Source organism: Sciurus carolinensis, chromosome 4 (genome assembly GCF_902686445.1).
Source record: "Sciurus carolinensis chromosome 4, mSciCar1.2, whole genome shotgun sequence".
NCBI classification, from domain to species: domain Eukaryota; kingdom Metazoa; phylum Chordata; class Mammalia; order Rodentia; family Sciuridae; genus Sciurus; species Sciurus carolinensis.
Window position 1 is genome coordinate 53,530,703 of NC_062216.1, and position 18,704 is coordinate 53,549,406.

At 33.3% G+C, this 18,704-nt stretch overlaps 1 protein-coding gene across 1 annotated transcript in view; it reads right to left on the bottom strand.

Annotated features, from left to right (window-relative positions):
- Positions 1–14,971, bottom strand: part of LOC124982703 (A disintegrin and metallopeptidase domain 3-like) — a 100,417-nt gene extending 85,446 nt beyond the window's left edge. The window contains exons 1-3 of the mRNA XM_047549667.1: positions 14,968–14,971; positions 13,622–13,891; positions 12,938–13,020 (exon numbers count right to left, since the gene is read on the bottom strand). Of these exons, the coding sequence (XP_047405623.1) occupies positions 12,938–13,020; positions 13,622–13,891; positions 14,968–14,971 (357 nt within the window). The remainder of the gene's footprint in view (positions 1–12,937; positions 13,021–13,621; positions 13,892–14,967) is intronic.
- Positions 14,972–18,704: the final 3,733 nt, after the last annotated feature.

Genomic DNA, 18,704 nt, shown 5'->3' on the forward strand with positions numbered 1-18,704 from the left:
CTTAATAAGTGGTGAAATACATCTTAAACTTATTAAGAAGTAGCATCTCTCATGTATTAATTGGCCATAACAAATGAGTGAAAATGTGCATTTGGTTGAGCATGTACAGAATAGAGACAGTTTTGAATTGTTAGCTGACACAAGAAAAGGGTTGAAAAAGACTTTGTGGTTTACTGCTTCTCATCAAATTTGTCTACCTTTGCCATGAAAATATACTTGAACTATTTCCTGGAAGCAGAAGCATATGGATTGCCACCAAAATACTCTATAAATCTCATTCAAGGTCAGCCAAATCCACCTGAATCCCACACCAAACCTGGCTGAGATTAGGAGAAGTATGCACTGCTTAAACTAAAAACAATTGCAGTGTATACCACACGTGAATGTTTTCTCATTTATGACCTACCAATTTCACAGGTGCCTCCTAGGAAGTCAAGAACAATGATATCCACAAACAACTTTTCTTGGTATTGCTGTTAATAGATCAAATCAATGAAAAGCACTACAAATATTGGTAGATAAACAATAAGTGAAATATATAGACTTGATGGCTACATGTGCAGTGAATACATCAATATGAACCAATCATAAATAATGGTCTTATATAATATGCTCCACACCAAACCACCAGAAAACTAGAATTATGCACAATTAAAAAATAAATATTCATCACTTTCTGGGGCATGTGACCATAGATTCAGTACTTCTCCTAATCCCAGCTAGATTTGGTGTGGGATTCACGTGGATTTGGCTGACCTTGAATGAGATTTATAGAGTATTTTGGCGGCAATCCATATGCTGCTGCTTCCAGGAAATAGTTCAAGTATATTTTCATGGCAAAGGTAGACAAATTTGATGAGAAGCAGTAAACCACAAAGTCTTTTTCAACCCTTTTCTTGTGTCAGCTAGCATCTCTTTGAAAAAATTAAGTAACATAGCCACAAATGAGCTAGTTAATTGTGGGACCTACACTCATTGAAAATGCAAGCTCCCTTACTGAGAATGACTAAGACTCTCAACAGAGCAAAAACAGAGCATTGGCTGCAGATTGTGTTTGCAATGTCCTCCAAAGGTTCATGGGTTAAATGACAGATCATTATCCTGTAAGAACTATTGGAATGTGGTAGAACTTTTAAGAGTCAAAGTTATTGTGGCAGGCTTTGGGTCACTGGGTACATGGGAACTTCCCTCCTCTTCCTCTCTTTTTTGCTTTCCTGTGAGGAAATGGCTTACTTTATCATGTGAGGTGAATGACTTGCTGATATGATGTGATGCCTTGAGAAAAGATAGTTTGGAACATCATGCATTATTCTGGACATTTAAATTGGTACTGACTTTTCAGAAAGTAATGTCATATTTATATAAAATAATACAGTGATATTTCTAGAAATATCAGTGCATTATAAAATGTGAGTAATACACAATGCCTGGCTTAGAGATTATTGTGAAAATTAAATCAGTACATGTACATTGTTAATTATCTGCCTGGCAAACAGTATGTGCTTAATAAATGTCAGCCACTTTTGTCAATGTTGCTATTTCTTATTGTCATTTTATTGTCACATCCTGATCCAGATCCCACTTCTTGATGTCAAACCTGTAAAGCAAAACCTATTGTATGTAAGAATTTATATATAAGGATGCTTAGTGTAAGGATCCAGAGAGACATGCCCTGGAAATAACCTTATTACCCATGATGTTACATAATGTGGAATGTTATCTATTAAAAAATGTCATACTTACAATAACAAGACATATACTACACATTATTAAAGTCTACCAGCAATCTGGTAAAGATTAAAATCTAAAGCAATGTAGATGTTTGTAGAAAAACAAACTTTTCTGTCCATTTCTATGTGTTCTTTGTAAAGATGAAATTTAGAATAAGAAATTATCGAAGGTTATGTACAAAATTAATACCATTGGTTTTCTAACAGAATAAAAGGAGAAAAGAGAATAAAAAAGATAAAAAATAAACAGCAAAATGAGAAAAGCGTTATTGTGAAGTGCAACAAAATAGCAGTTCATGAATGGAAAGCATAAAATCAGAGGAGAAGTTACATTGTAACTTTGGAACTGTGATTGCCTACAGTTATAAAATTTTCTTTTGGTTCCCTTGTTGGAAGGTCCCCGATCACATAATTATGCCTTAGTTCAGCACTTTAGATTGGCTGGGCTTAAGTTTTATTTTACCAACACTGGCATTTGCAAAGAATGACCCACATCAAGTTGTACTTATGTGTACAACATACAGCTATTTTCATGGTCTATCTGATATTTTTGACTGAGGAACTTCTCAGGAATAAACATGGACAAATAAAAATAAGGTCTGATTATTATCAAATATGAATTTATATTTACATCATTAAATTAGAATTTGGCTATATTAAACTCACAATGAACGCTTGAAATTCAAGCCTAACATTAACCTCTAAGCAGAGATAGTGTATTAAGGAAATGGAATATTTATGCTTTTTTTTAACCTCAATTTAGGGTGGTGATTGTAAAAACAAATAAAAAACATCTGTATGAAAAAGAATGGACACTTACTGTTTTCTGAGAGAGAGTATGTATGAGTTCTCCTCAATATTGATGATATAGGTCACCTACAACAGAATATTAAGAAAGAAAACAGTTGTTAGAAATGTTATCTCCTTAAAAGTAAAAAGCTAAAATTTTTGATATGTATGCACTCTTTCATATGCACATGGATTATATTCCGCATGCCTCAAAATTGAAGGGTATGACAGAATTATTCATAACTAAATTTAAATTCAGTCAAGGAATACAGATCTATTTCAAATGTAAGTGCATTAGTCATTATCATTTATTTAATGGCATGAGATTTGAATTTTAAATGAATGTTTTGTTTAGAAATGCTGAATAACCATTAAAGAAACTTAAATTTTGCAGCTTCCACCCCAAATAAGTTGACAGTTCTATAAGAAAATAAAACTTCACCATTATGATTGACTGACTGTTTCACCATTGTGGTACCCACAGATGCTGCTCATCTCCCTGTTCTCTAGGAATTGCTTCAACTAAAGAGAATTAACTTTGCAATGTATCTTTGATTATATAAAAAACTTTACACTTTTATTTACACACACACACACACACACACTCACCCTTCACAATAAGGTACAACTCTCTGGGATAGCCATCATTTAATCAGAGGCCATTCCACTGAATGGGGTCTTTTATAAGTTGAGTAAAATGGGTTAAGTATAGTGATATCATCACCCATAAATTGATTCTTGCATTGATAATGAAGTCCTCTTTAATTTCTAGAGGAGTTTTTAATGGAAAATTTCAACTGTATTGATATGACTGATATGTAAAATTGCATTATGTTTATGTTGTATACCTAATGTGCATCCAATATTTTGACATATAACTGTGAAATGATTACAATAGAATTAATATAATCATCACCTCACAGTTACCACTTTATTATATAAACTAAGACTACTTGAAATCCACTCTCAGCAAATTTCAAATAAACAACCCATTATTATACCTTAGCTCTCCCAAACTTAAAACTGAAAGATTGTACCCTATAACCAACATCCTCCTTTTCCCTCAACTATTCCAGACCTGGGAAACTACCATTCTATTTTCTGTAAATATGTGTTTGACTTTTTAAAAAATGTTTTTCACATATAAGTGAGATCGTGTAATATTTGTCTATGTCTATCTTATTTCACTTGGCATAATATCCTCCAGTTGATTCATGTTGTCACAAATTACAGGTGGCAGGATTTCAATTTTTAAAACTGAATAACATTCCATTGTCTTTCTCTCTTTCTGTACTATCAGTTATCTATCACCTAATGATCAATTATCTATGTTTCTATTTTATTTAGCTTTACATTGCTGTGACAAAACACCTGAGAAGACCCACTTGGAGGGGAAAACATTTGTGGGTTCACAGTTTTAGAGGCTTACTTCATGGTCAGTGAACTCCATCATTTGGGGCACAACAAAATGGCGGAAGGGCAGTAGCAGAGGAAAGTGTTCACCTCTTAGCAGTCAGAAAGCAGAAAAGGTGGTGGGGAGGAGAGAGAAAGAAGGGGAAAAAAGAGGAAAAATGTACCCTTCTAGGGCATACCCCAGTGATCCACCTCCTGCAGTCATGCCCACCTGCCTAGAGTTACCACCCAGCATGTATGTGTCTTTAAAGCTAAAGTGAGTCTCAGGTAACACATACATGGATTTCTTTTTGATTAATGCAGACACATTATATCTTTTGATTGTAGAGTTTATTCCATTCACATTTAAACTAATAGTAATAGGTAAAGACCTACTATTTCCATTTTGTTCATTTTGGCAGATATTTTCCTCTTTTGCTATCATGCCTTTGATGATATGCTCTAGGAGTATGCTTTGATTCCACTCTCTTTTTTACATATTCACTATAGATAACTATGAAGTATGCATTCACTATAGTTTGGGCTTGTTATTGCTGTCATTGTTTAGATTCATTTAAACCACTTTAAGCCTGTTGATCTTCCCTTTTTTAGTCACATAATGTGTGTATTTGGTGTGCACATCCATGTAAATGAATGAGTAATTTTCTAGAATGCTCCTTCTGGTTTTATTTTCTCTTTCTGAACACATTTATTTAGTTTTGAAAATATGTCAGTGTAGTGAGTTGATATAAGAATCTTTTTCTAGTATGATGTTATCCTTCCCTCCAGTGAGAAATAACCTACTTGCTCACAATGTTTTGCAATGTTTGCTATTTTCAAAGTTTTCATATTTTTGTAAGTGAGGGAACCTATGAACCTATAATTCTCATTTCTTAAACTTCATTTGTCCTCTGCATATGTTTTATATGAATACATTTTAAAAACTGAGATTAGTGAATTTACACACAATTCCGTAAACAAGATATGTTTTATCTTTCCTGGAATATTTTGTAAAGTCTTTTAACAATTTGGCTGGAAGAATTATGGGAAGAACTTACTGAGATACTGAATTTCTTAGAGAACTTAGGGAAAATTTTCAAAACAAATGCCAACAATTTTAAAAACAAATTTTTAAAACAAATGGCAAACTATGATGATAATTACAGAAAATAAATCTGATAGCATTTAAATACCCATTTCCAATTTTCTATACATTAGTGGAAGTCAATGTGGCTATTAGTATCCTGAGTAAGCTATATCCCTACTAATTATCTATGTCATATTTTTTATCTCTTACTGAGAGTAGAGGTCAAATCACTAAATTTAATTAAATTGGCATAATTTTTACTTCTATACTTTGACTCATTTACTTTTTCAAATTTTTAACTGACACATAATAATTATACAAATTTATGAAGTGAGGTGAAGTATGTTAAATATATATGTATACAATGTGAAATGATAAGATCCCAGAAAGCTGGTATACATACTATCTTAAATATCTACCATTTCTCTATGTCAGAAGTGCTCCAAATCCTCTGAACTAGCTATATTAAAATATGTAATTAATTGTTGTCAACCATAATTATGCTGCTGTGCTGTAGAACATTGCAAATTATTCTTCCTCTGAAGCTACACTCCTGTGCCTGTTAACCATCCTCTCTCCACACCTTCTCCCTACTGCTTCTATGAAAACAACTACTTAGCTTCCCCTTATAAGTGATTGTGGTATGTGATTTTTCTGTGTTTGACTTATTTCAGCTTCATAATGCCCTTTACATAATGCATGTTGCCACAAATGACAGTAATTCATTCTTTTTTATGAATGTATTTTATTTTGTTTTGTATGTATATCACATTTCCTTTTCCATTCATCTGCTGATTAATACCTAGGTTCATTACACATCTTGGTAGTGGTGAATAATTCTGCAGCAAATATGGAAGTGCACATGCCTCTTCAAAATACTCATTTCCTTTCCTTTGAACATATGTCCAGTTGTAGAAATACTGGATCATATGATAGCTCTATTTATAGTTTTCAAAGAACTGTTGTACTCTTTTCCATAATGGCTGAACTAAACTATATTCCCACTCACAGTATATGAGAGTTTCACCTTCTCCAAAGCCTCACCAGTATTTGTCATTTTCTTGTCTTTTTGAAAATAGCCAACTAATTTGGGAGAAACAAAATACCATTATAGTTTTCATATGCATTTCCCAATGATTAGTGATGTTGAATGTTTTCTCACATACTTGATTATTGGTAAATCTTGTTTGGAGAATTTGTTTAGATCGTTTGTCTGTTGTTTAATCGGATTATTTGTTTTTTCTGTCAAGTTGTTTGCACTCCTTATACATTCTGGATATTAATAATCCCTTGTTAAGAGTATTGATGAATATTTCCATTGTCAACGAGTAAGGAAGTGTCTGTGCCCCACCCCATTTATGTTTGTCTAAATACTTTAGACATAAAAACCTACTTTATCAATGTAACTTTTCAAATTAAAAAAATAATAATAATAATCCCTTGTCAGAGAACAGTTTGCTTATGCTTTCTCCATTCACTAGTTTGTTTCTCTTAACTCTGTTGGTTATTTCTTTTGCTATGCAGAAGCTTTGAAGTTTGATGTCATTCTGTTTGTCAATTTTCATTTTTTTCCCCTTTGCTTTTGAGGTCATATTCGAAATATCTTTCCCAAAACAATGACCCAAACATTTGCCCATTCATTTTTCTCAGTGGCATATGTTCTTATTACATGTGAGTAGTTTTCAGATTACAATGCCTTTAATCAATTAAGATATTTATCATTATAAAATTACATAATTTATCTGGGCACTGTCATTGTTCTGTAATCTGTTTTCTCTGATATTAGTTTACTCTCATTTCCTTGTTTTGGGGGGATTCATATTCTATAATTTGGATTTTCATCATTTCAAATTTCAACCTATTCATAACATATTTAAAAGACAACTTTTGTAGCTAATTTTATTTTTTCATAAAATATCATAACCTTTATTTGCAAAAGTTATATATATTTGCTTAATGAAATGTATTATATTACAGCATAAACCTACTTTCTCATTGCTTTTAATTTTTTTATTTTTTGTATATTATATCTTCCCCACCTCTTTTTTTCTAATTTATCTTGTAATTTTATACTGAGATTGGATATATCAAAATGAACTTTTTGTTGGGGGGCAGGTACTGGGAATTGAACTCAGGGGCACTCAATCACTGAATTGATCCAGCCCTATTTTGTATTTTATTTAGAGACAGGGTTTCACTGAGTTGCTTAGTGCCTCGCTTTTGCTGAGGCTGGTTTTGAACTCGCCATTCTCCTGCCTCAACCTCCCCAGCCACTGGGATTACAGGCGTGTGCCACTGTTCCTAGCATCAATATGAACTTAAAAGTTTTATGTAAGCACACATGCCCGTTTAACACATTTGTGTTATCAAACCTTACACTTGTGTGTGTTTGTGTGTGTACACACATTTTTCTGGTTTGGGCATAGAGTGATAGTAGAAGCAGTGACACCCCGTAGGAATCATCAGCATGCTCTGCATACAGACATTGAATTCTAAATACCATTCTCCATTTCCCAGTAACAATAAACAGACCCTCTAACTGACACATGACTGAAGTTGACTTAACAAAATAAGTTGGAAAAATGAAAAAAGAAAACCTGGGAAGAATCAAAAACATAAAATAAATAAAAGGCATTTGTAGATAAAAAGGGGGTAGTTTTAAGTCGAAGTATATTAAGAATTTGACTTTGTAATTAAAGATCCAACAACGTAAGCTCCAGGTCTAGAAGGCCTAAGGAGTGAATTGCAATAAACATTTAAATAAGGGAAAAAAATGATAAATCTTAAAAAAAATCTGGAAATACAGAAAAAGCTTTCCCTAACAAATTTTCAGAGGCAGTACAAACCAAATATTACAACCAGACAACTATATTTTACAGAAGAAAAATATTTCTCATGATTATAATACTGTCTTAAATATTAGCAAAGTAAATCCAACAAATATAAAATATATCATGATTAATGCAAGTTTAGGCCCAGGATGGAAAGCTGACTCACTACATCAAAGATGCACACAGTGTATACATAATGTCTGCAAATAAAACTTTCCTTAAATTAATAAATGTCATTTATTAAACCTACAGTCAATGTCATTTTTATTCTTGACATTGAAATTCTCCCTACAACCAAAGAAAATCAAAGTACAAAATAAAGAAAAAAATATGGATGAAATAGATGAACTATTAACTGATATTCAATAACATATAGGAGTGTCTCATCATTACCTATGAAATGAAAAAGAAAAAAAGGGAAGAAAAATTCCTAAGGATAGGAAAAAAGGGAAAAAAAATGAAGTTCTCTTGTAAATAATATGTAATACATAAAAAGTCAAAAGAAACAGAAACCTAATACTAATAGTAACTATTTAAAATTCCTATTTGCAGTATTAATATTTACAGTTACATACAAAAATATATGGCTTATTTTTATAAAACAAGAGAGAAACAATTGGAAAATAAACTTTAAAAATGTCATTTTGCATTGCATGAGCAAACCTTAAGAATATACAGACTATTTTACAATTGAAAATACAAAACATGACAGAGAAAAATTAAATAAGACAAATAAATAGAAAAATAATACCACATTCATAAATTAGCTTGATATTATTGAAATTTCATTTCACTCAAAAATTGATTTGTAGGTTGACTATTATCCATTGTAAAATTCCAGGGAGCTATTCATAAAACTTGGCAAGGCAATGCACAAGATTTACATATTAAATAAATGAACCAAATAGGCAAAATAATTAAGAAAAACAAAAGTACAAAAAAATTGTAAACACCAAATTTCAGAGACGACTTATGAAACAATTATTAAGGTAGTATGTCATTTCTGTAAGAGTCATTATATTACTTGGAAAAAAGTGAAGATATTTTGAAATACATATCCATAAAAGACTTAACTGCTTATTCTTTGATCCTATGCAGATGATTATCAAAGCTTTATGAAACTATGTACATGTCAAAAGTTTTATAAAATATAAGCTATTAAAGTCTATAGACTCAAATGATCATTATAAATGTGTACGTGCATATGCGAATATTCACATAGTTTAAATTTACTGTCTTTAGAACCAAGGTGGACATTTACTTTATTCACAATTCTTTGTGCTGTCTAGATTTAATTTTGTAATGTACATACTTCATTATAATAATTAGATTTAAATGACACTAATGTTCTTTTTCTGAAGGTTTTACACGTACATATGGATGCCTATATAAACATGAAGATTTTTTTTTATATATTCCCATTTAAAACCATGGTAAAATAAATGACAGAGTAAAAACCAGAAACTACTCCAACACCTAGAGATTAAATAATACGCTATTGTATGATGAATGAATAACAGAAGACATCAGGAAGGAAATTTAAAAATTCTTAGAGGTAAATGAGAACAAAGAAACATCATATCAAAATCTCTGGGACACTATGAAAGCAGTGCTTAGAGGAAAATTTATTTCATGGAGTGCATTCAATAAAAGAAGAAAAAATCAACAAATAAACGACCTAACACTACAGCTCAAAGTCCTAGAAAAAGAAGAACAGAGCAACACCAAAAGTAGTAGAAGACAGGAAATAGTTAAATTCAGAGCTGAAATCAACGAAATTGAAACAAAAGAAACAATACAAAAAATTAACAAAATAAATAGTTGGTTCTTTGAAAAAATAAACAAAATTGATAAACCCTTAGCCACGCTAACAAAGAGAAAGAGAGAGAAAACCCAAATTACTAAAATTCAGAATGAACAAGGAAACAGACACAATTGAAATAGAAAACATAATTAGAAGCTGTTTTGAAAATCTATATTCCAACAAAATAGAAAATCTCGAAGACATCAACAGCTTTCTAGAGACATATGAATTACCTAAACTGAACCACAATTTAAATAGATCAATTTCAAGTAATGAAATAGAAGAAGTCATCAAAAGCCTACCAACAAAGAAAAGTCCAGGACCAGATGGGTTCTCAGCCGAGTTCTACAAAACCTTTAAAGAAGAGCTCATTCCAATACTCCTCAAAGTATTCCATGAAATAGAGAGGAGGGAATGCTCCCAAACTCATTCTATGAAGCCAATATCACCCTGATACCTAACCAGACAGAGACACATGGAGGAAAGAAAATTTCAGACCAATATCTTAAATGAACATTGATGCAAAAATTCTCAACAAAATTTTAGCAAATCACATACAAAAATATATTTAAAAGATAGTGCACCATGATCAAGTGGGTTTTATCTCAGGGATGCAAAGTTGGCTCGACATTCGGAAATCAATAAATGTAATTCACCATATCAACAGACTTAAAGTCAAAAATCACATGATTATTTTGATAGATGCAGAAAAAGCATTTGATAAAATACAGCATCCCTTCATACCCAAAACACTAGAAAAAATAGGGATAGTGGGAACATTCCTTAACATTGTAAAGGCCATCTATGCTAAGCCCATGCCCAAGATTATTCTAAATGGAGAAAAACTGAAAGCATTCCCCCTAAAAACTGGAACAAGGCAGGGATGCCCTCTTTCACCACTTCTATTCAATATCGTCCTTGAAATTCTAGCCAGAGCAATTAGACAGACCAAGGAAATTAAAGAGATACGAATAGGAAAAGAAGAACTCAAACTATCCCTATTTGCTGATGACATGATTATATATTTAGAGGAACCAGGAAATTCCAGAAACTTTTAGAACCAGAAAACTTATAGAACTCATAAGTGAATTCAGTAAAGTAGCAGGATATAAGATCAATGCTCATAAATCCAATGCATTTTTATACATAAGTGATGAATCTTCAGGAAGGGAAGTTAGGAAAACTATCCCATTCACAATAGCCTCGAAAAAAATAAAATACTTGGGAATCAATCTATCAAAAGAGGTGAAAGATCTCTACAATGAGAACTACAGAACACTAAAGAAAGAAATTAAAGAAAATCTTAGACGATGGAAAGATCTCCCATGTTCTTCGATAGGCAGAATTAATATTGTCAAAATGGCCATACTACCAAAAATGCTATACAGATTCAGTGCAATTCCAATTAAAATCCCAATGATGTACCTTACAGAAATAGAGCAAGCAATCATGAAATTCATTTGGAAGAATAAGAAACCCAGAATAGCTAAAGCAATCCTTAGCAGGAAGAGTGAAGTAGGGGGTATCGCAATACCAGATCTTCAACTATGCTAGAAAGCAATAGTAACAAAAACAGCACGGTATTGGCACCAAACTAGACATGTGGATCAATGGTATAGAATAGAGGACACAGACACAAACCCAAATAAATACAATTTTCTCATACTAGACAAAGGGGCGAAAAATATGCAATGGAGAAAATATAGCCTCTTAAATAAATGGTGCTGGGAAAACTGGAAATCCATATGCAACAGAATGAAATTAAACCCCTATCTCTCACCCTGCATAAAATTCAACTCAAAATGGATCAAGGACCTTGAAATCAAACCAGAGACCCTTCATCTTATAGAAGAAAAAGTAGGTCCAAATCTTCAACATGTCGGCTTAGGATCAGACTTCCTTAACATTACTGCCATTGCACAAGAAATAAAAGCAAGAATCAACAGCTGGGATAGATTCAAACTAAAAAGCTTTCTCTCAGCAAAGGAAACTATCAGCAATGCAAAGAGAGAGCCTACAGAGTAGGAGAAAATCTTTGCCACTCATACTTCAGATAGAGCACTAATTTCCAGAATATATAAAGAACTCAAAAAACCACACCAAGAATACAAATAACCCAATCAACAAATGGGCTAAGGAAATGAACAGACACTTCACAGAAGATCTACAAGCAATTAACAGATATATGAAAAAATGTTCAACATCTTAGTAATAAGAGAAATGCAAATCATAACTACTCTAAGATTCCATCTCACCCCAATTAGAATGGTGATTATCAAGAATATTAGCAAGAATAGGTGTTGGCGAGGATATGGAGAAAAGGTACACTCATACATTGCTGGTGGGGCTGCAAATTAGTGCAGCCACTCTGGAAAGCAGTGTGGAGATTCCTTAGAAAACTTGTAATGGAACCACCATTTGACCCAGCTATCCCACTCCTTGGCCTATACCCAAAGGACTTAAAATCAGCATACTACAGAGATACAGCCACAACAATGTTCATAGCTGCTCAATTCACAATAGCCAGATTGTGGAACCAACCTAGATGCCCTTCAATTGATGAATGGATAAAGAAACTGTGGTATATATATAAAATGGAATATTACTCAGCCATAAAAAATAATAAAATTATGGCATTTGCAGGCAAATGGATGAAATTGGAGAATATCATGCTAAGTGAGATAAGCCAATATCAAAAAACCAAAGGACGAATCATCTCGCTGATAAGGGGAAGATGACACATAATGGGGGGTGAGAGGGGGCAAGAATGGAGGAAGGAGGGACTGTATTGAAGGATAAGAGGAGTGGAAGGGAGAAAAATAATAACAGAATGAATCAAACACTATTACCTAGGTAAATGTATGATTACACAAATGGTATGCCTCTACTTCATGTACAAACAGAGAAACAAGGTGTATCCCATTTGTTTACAATAAAAATGAATTTTAAAAAATCATGGTACAAGGTCAATGTTTGTATGACCTCACTTAAGACTATACATTTAAATGTATGTATTTTGTAAGAGGCCAGGAAACTGTACGCTTAATGTTGTATTACAAAAATTTGGAGCACTGTTTCGTTTTGTATTTCAGTTTCTGTTTTAAAATAGTTACATAGGATTCATATATTACCTAAAAAATTAAAGAAAAACCAAACACTCATTCTCATTCAAACTAAAACACTCCTTAGCATGATATATTAAGACACAAACAGAATTTCACAAAGGTATGTACATGAATTGATCTGGGCCATAGTACAGTAAAAGTAAACCACCAATAAATTTTATAAAACATTTCTTAATTACATGCGTTTCTGTAATATCCTCATAGTTGTTGCTTGTCTCGATCTTCTTTGGCACCATAATTTGCAGAAGTGATGTTTCAGAGACTGCAGGGAGAAAAAACACATGTCAACGTTCCCAGTGAGGAGCAGCAACTTCAGTCTTCACTTGTCTCTTTCCCTTCCTCACCCTTTAAACTTCCAAGCCCCAGTACTCACTAACACCCCAAGCTGCAAACCATATCCTTCTGATTCCAGATAGAAGCTCCTATAGGAGCGAGAGATTTGTCCTACCACTATCCAGAGACACTTGGGGGCCTGTTGACCTCAGCCCTGAATGGGAGACCCCATCCCAGGGTCTCTGACCCCAGGCAGACTTTCTCTTTCCTTCACCTTCCCAGGAGATGCGCGTCTTATGCAGGTCACATAAATAGGGACAAGTGCCCAGGTCTGCACGCAGCCCTCCAACCACCAGGGCTCAGGAGCCCTCAAGGCTCAGAGGCCCAAAACAGGTTTGGCTCTGCTGCATCCTTCACCAGTCTGGCTGAACTTTCTGGAGTCAGGAGATTGAAGCCCACCTTGCCAAGTGGTACTGCAAAAGGCTGCCCTCGGATCCGATTGTACCCTTCACTTACCTTGGCCGGCAGAGGTCAGCCAAGCCAGGCCTGAGAGGATAAGCAGGAGAGACAGCATTGTGTGGTTAACCGGCCTGGCCACAGTGGTGGCGGTTGTAAGGCAACGCCTGTATCTCGTGGCCTTTGACTACTGGGCTTTTGCAGGGCGGGGTCAAAGGTATTCCAACGGAGCCAAACAGCATGAGGATTGGAGGGCGTGGCTACTCTGTCCAGGCCTGGGTCCAGTACTGTGGACTGCAGCACCCGGTCATCTGTAGCCCCAGAGGTGCCATTCTCATCTCCCCTGCACTGGGCAAAGCCTACTGGGGCCAGCACTTCTGTGCACGGGGGTCTTTCCCCAAAAGCTCGACATTTAAATTGTATTCAGGTGTAACATAACGGTTAAGATGGATACCAAAATCTGCGAATGCTCAAGCCTCTTAAATAAGATGGGTAGTACTTGTATATAACCTATAAACATCTCCCTACATACTTAAAATCATCTCTGGATTACTCATAATACCTCATGCATTGTAAATGCAAATACTATGTAAATTGTTGTGTCAACAGTGCTGTTATGTTTTGGGATAAGGACAGGAAAAAAAAACAACTGATTTTGTTGAGAATACATATATATGTGTGTGTGTATATATATATGTATATACATATATATATATATATTTAATATTATAACTCCTTGGTTGGTTTAATCTGCATATGTGGAAATTGCAGAAACAGAGGACCTACTCTCTGTGTTTTATTACTTTCATTGGTTTATAAACAAAAATTATAACTACAAAACGTCCCTGGAAAAGCAATTAAAAATCCATTTATTCACTTTTGTATACTTGTGCTTCTCAGAGAAACCTATGGTTTACAGAGATTAAATAAACAACCAGACAGAAAACTTTTTCTCTATAAATACAGAGCTTATAAATCGAAAAATATTAGAGCTAACTTGGAGAGAACTTTCCTTATATGGATTAATATTACATTGGGCTTGCATAATTTCAATTTTTAAAATTTGTTTATAGTAACACTCTGTGGGAAAATACACAAAACACAAAATGAACCACTTGACCGTTTTGAAGCATACATTTGGGTGGAATTAAACGCACTCACATTGTTGTGCCACCATCACCACCATCCAACTCCAGGACTCTTTTCTTCTTGTAAAACTGAAACTCAGAAACAACAACTCCTCATCTTCCCATTGCCCCCAAATTTGGCAACCAATATTCTTTCTGTCTCAATGAATGTGATTACTGTAGGCAACTAATCTAACAATTAGGAATCAGACTGTATTTTCCATCATGTGACTAGCTAATTTTATTTAGTATAATGTCCTCAAGTGTCCACCATGTTGTACCATTTGTCAAAAGTTCTTCCTTTTTAAGGCTAAAAAATATTCCCTGCATGTATACATGTCTTTATCACTCACCCATAGGTAGATATTTGGTTTATTTCCATCTCTTACCTATTGTGAATGATATTTTTTGTGAACAAGTATGAACAAAATTTCGTTTGAGATTCTGCCTTCAGTTCTCCTGGCTATCTACCCAGAATATTAACAGAGTAAAATTGCAACCCATACAATATGAGACAATTAATTTCAAATAATAGATAAGAGATTCAGAGCCAAATAATGTAGAAAGTACCAATAATGTGATTCAAAAATAACTAAAGGATTTGAATGAACATTTCTGTAAACAAGATATATATGCAAAAACCCATAAGCATAGGAAAAGGTGCTCAGTGTTAATAATCTTTAGGGAAGTGCAGACCAAAACCACAATGAGATACCACCTCATATTCATGAGAATGACTCCTCTGAAAAAGAAAATAGGGCAAGACAGAGAGGGTGAGGGTGAGAAAGGAAGGAGGAAATGAAGAAAGAAGAGAAAATATGAACTTGGCAAGAATGTGGAAAAATTGGAAACTGTTGATGGGAATGTGAAATGGTTCAGCCACTATTATTAACAGTTTTATGTTTCCTCAAAAATAAAAAACAAATTACTTAATTTCAATTTTGCAAGGACTCTTCTTTTTCTCCTTTCTTTTTTTTTTTAACCTAGATATTTTTAAGTTTTTCTTTGGTATACTCATGCTTGTATACCTTTTGTGAAATATTTAATGACAACAACAAATATTGTTAAATATCACAAAAATAGATTTTAAAAAGTTTTCTTAAAATATGTTACCATATTTTCTTTGAAACATTTTTATTTAAAAAAAAACATTTATTTACATTGCAAATCGTAAGTTAATAAAAAAAATTTAACCTCAAAATAGTCAAATCTGTTTATTTGCTTAAAACGTTTACTTCTTAAGTATTTGTTTTCTTCTTAAGTATATTGTATTCTATTCATTTTGGTGCATTTCTATGCATCTAAAAGCTTCTAACTTTCTATATTTTGCTAAATCATATGAAAATTAATATAGCAATATTTATTGTGTTACAGTTAATATACAATGATTTCTTGACACTCAGTGACCCAGATACAGTTTTAAATAGTAAATAAGGCATAATACAAACTAAATTGCTATTCACAATTTTATTACTGTGGGTCTCAGTCAAATCTTCAAAAAGGTAAATATATGTTTTAAAAAAAAAGAAAATATATACCTCACTTGTCTTTGATTTGGATGATCCTCCTCCTTCACCTCCTCCTCCTCCTTCTTCCTTCTCCTAAATGTACATGAGTAGAGGCATTCAATTCATTTGACTTCGGAAGGAGACCAAGAAGAGGCATTCTTCTATAAATGTGGTTTATGACACTGTCATTTTCTTTTACCTACTATACTTTTTACTGTATTTTGAAGTCAAGTTGCATGATCCTTCCACCTTGATTTTATTTCCTTAAGACATTTTGGCTATGCAATCTTTTGCTGTTCTATACAAATTTTGGGATACTTTTCCTATTACTCTGAAAAATGCTATTGTAATTTTTTTAGGAATGGGATTAAATTCAAAGATTTCTTTAGGTAATATGGATATTTTAGCAATATAAATTCTTCCAATCAATAAACACAGTCCATCTTTCCATTTATTTATGGGTTTTTAAATCATTTTTGTCAATGTTTTATAGTTTAATAATGTATGTCTTTCATCTCCTTAGCTATCTTTATTCACAGTAATTATATAGTTATATTAAAGTAGAAATGTTTTCTTCATTACTTTTTTCTCTTAATCATTGTAGGTAGAAATGATAGTGAATTTTATATCCTGAAACCTAATAAGATGATAACTTTTATCATGAAACCATGTGAAATTTTCTCAAATGCATTTTCTGCATTTAATGAGATAATCATTATTATCATTATTAGTCTTCGTTCTTCATTCTGTTAACATGATGTGTTATATTTAAAGAGTAACATGTTGAGCCATCCTTAACTCCCTGGGATAAATTCCAGTTGATCAGGGTGAGTGATTTTTTAATGGGTTGTTAAATTCTTCTTACTAGTACATTGTTGAAGATTTTTACATGTGTATTTGTCAGGGATATCGGTGTGTCATTTTTACTCTTTTTCTATTATTTGTTCTAATACTTATATATAACAGTAGAATTCATTTTGAGACATCATACTTAAATGAAGCATAGTTTCTCATTCTTCTAGATGTACATGATGTAGAATCACACCAGTCCTATAACCATATATGTACATAGGGTAATAATGTCTGATTCATTCTACCATCCTTCCTAACTCCATACCTTCTTCACTCCCTCTGTTTAATCCAAAGTAGCTCTGTTTCCTTAGCCCTACCCATTTATTGCAAATTAGCATCCACATATGAGAGAGAACATTCAGCCTTTGGTTTGGGGGGATTGGCTTATTTCATTTGGCATGATATTCTCCAGCTCCATTCATATACCAGCAAATGCTATAATTTCATTTTTCTTTAAGGCTGAGTAATATTATGTTGTGTATATATACCACATTTTCTTTATCCATTCATCTGTTGAAGGGCATATAGGTTGGTTTCACAGTTGAACTATTGTAAATTGAGCTGCTATAAACATTGATGTGGCTGCATCTCTGTAGTATGCTGATTTTAAGTCCTTTGGGTATAAACTGAGAAGTAGGATAACTGGGTCAAATGGTGGTTCCTTTCCAAGTTTTCTAATGAATCTCTATACTGCTTTCCATAATGGTGACACCAATTTCCAGTCCTAACAGGAATGTATGGGTGTGCCTATTTTCTCACACCCTCACCAACATTTAATATTGCTTGTATTCATGATAATTGCCATTGTGACTAAAATGAGATGATATCTTAGAGTAGTTTTGACTTGCATTTCTCTATTGCTAGAGATGTTGAACATTTTTTCACATATTTGCTGATAAATTGTATTTCTTCTTTTGTGAAGTATCTGTCAGTTCTTAGTCAATTTATTGATTGGGTTATTTGATTTTTTTTTTTTTTGGTGTTAAGATTTTTGAGTTCTTTATATATTCTGGAGATTAATGCTCTATCAGAGGTACATGTGGTAAAGATTTTCTCCCATTCTGTAGGCTTTCTCTTCACTGACTTCATTGTTTCCTTTGCTGAGAAGAAGCATTTTAGTTTGATTCCATCCCATTTATTGATTCTTTTTTTTTTTTTTTTTGCAGTGCTGGGGATCGAACCCAGGGCCTTGTGCTTGCAAGGCAAGCACTTTACCGACTGAACTATCTCCCCAGCCCATTTATTGATTCTTGATTTTACTTCTTGCACTTTAGGAGTCTTGTTAAGAAAGTCAGTTCATAAACTGACATGGTGAAGATTTGGACCTACTTTTTCTTCTACTAGAAACAGGGTCTCTGTTCTACTACCTAAGACTTGATCCACTTTGAGTAGAGTTTTGTATAGAGTGAGAGTTAGGGGTTTAATTTCATTCTGCTACATATGGAATTCCAGTTTTCTCAGCACCATTTGTTGAAGAGGCTATCTTTTCTCCAATGTATATTTTTGGTGAGTTTTTCTAACATGAGATAAATGTATTTGTGTGGGTTTGTCTCTGTGTCTTCTATTCTTACCATTGATCTGCATGTCTCTTTTGGTGCCGATACCACACCATTTTTGTTACTATAGCTCTCTAATAGAGTTTAAGACCTGGTATTGTGATGCCTCCTACTTCACTTTTCTTGCTAAGAATTGCTTTGGGTATTCTGGGTCTCTTACTTTTCCAAATGAAT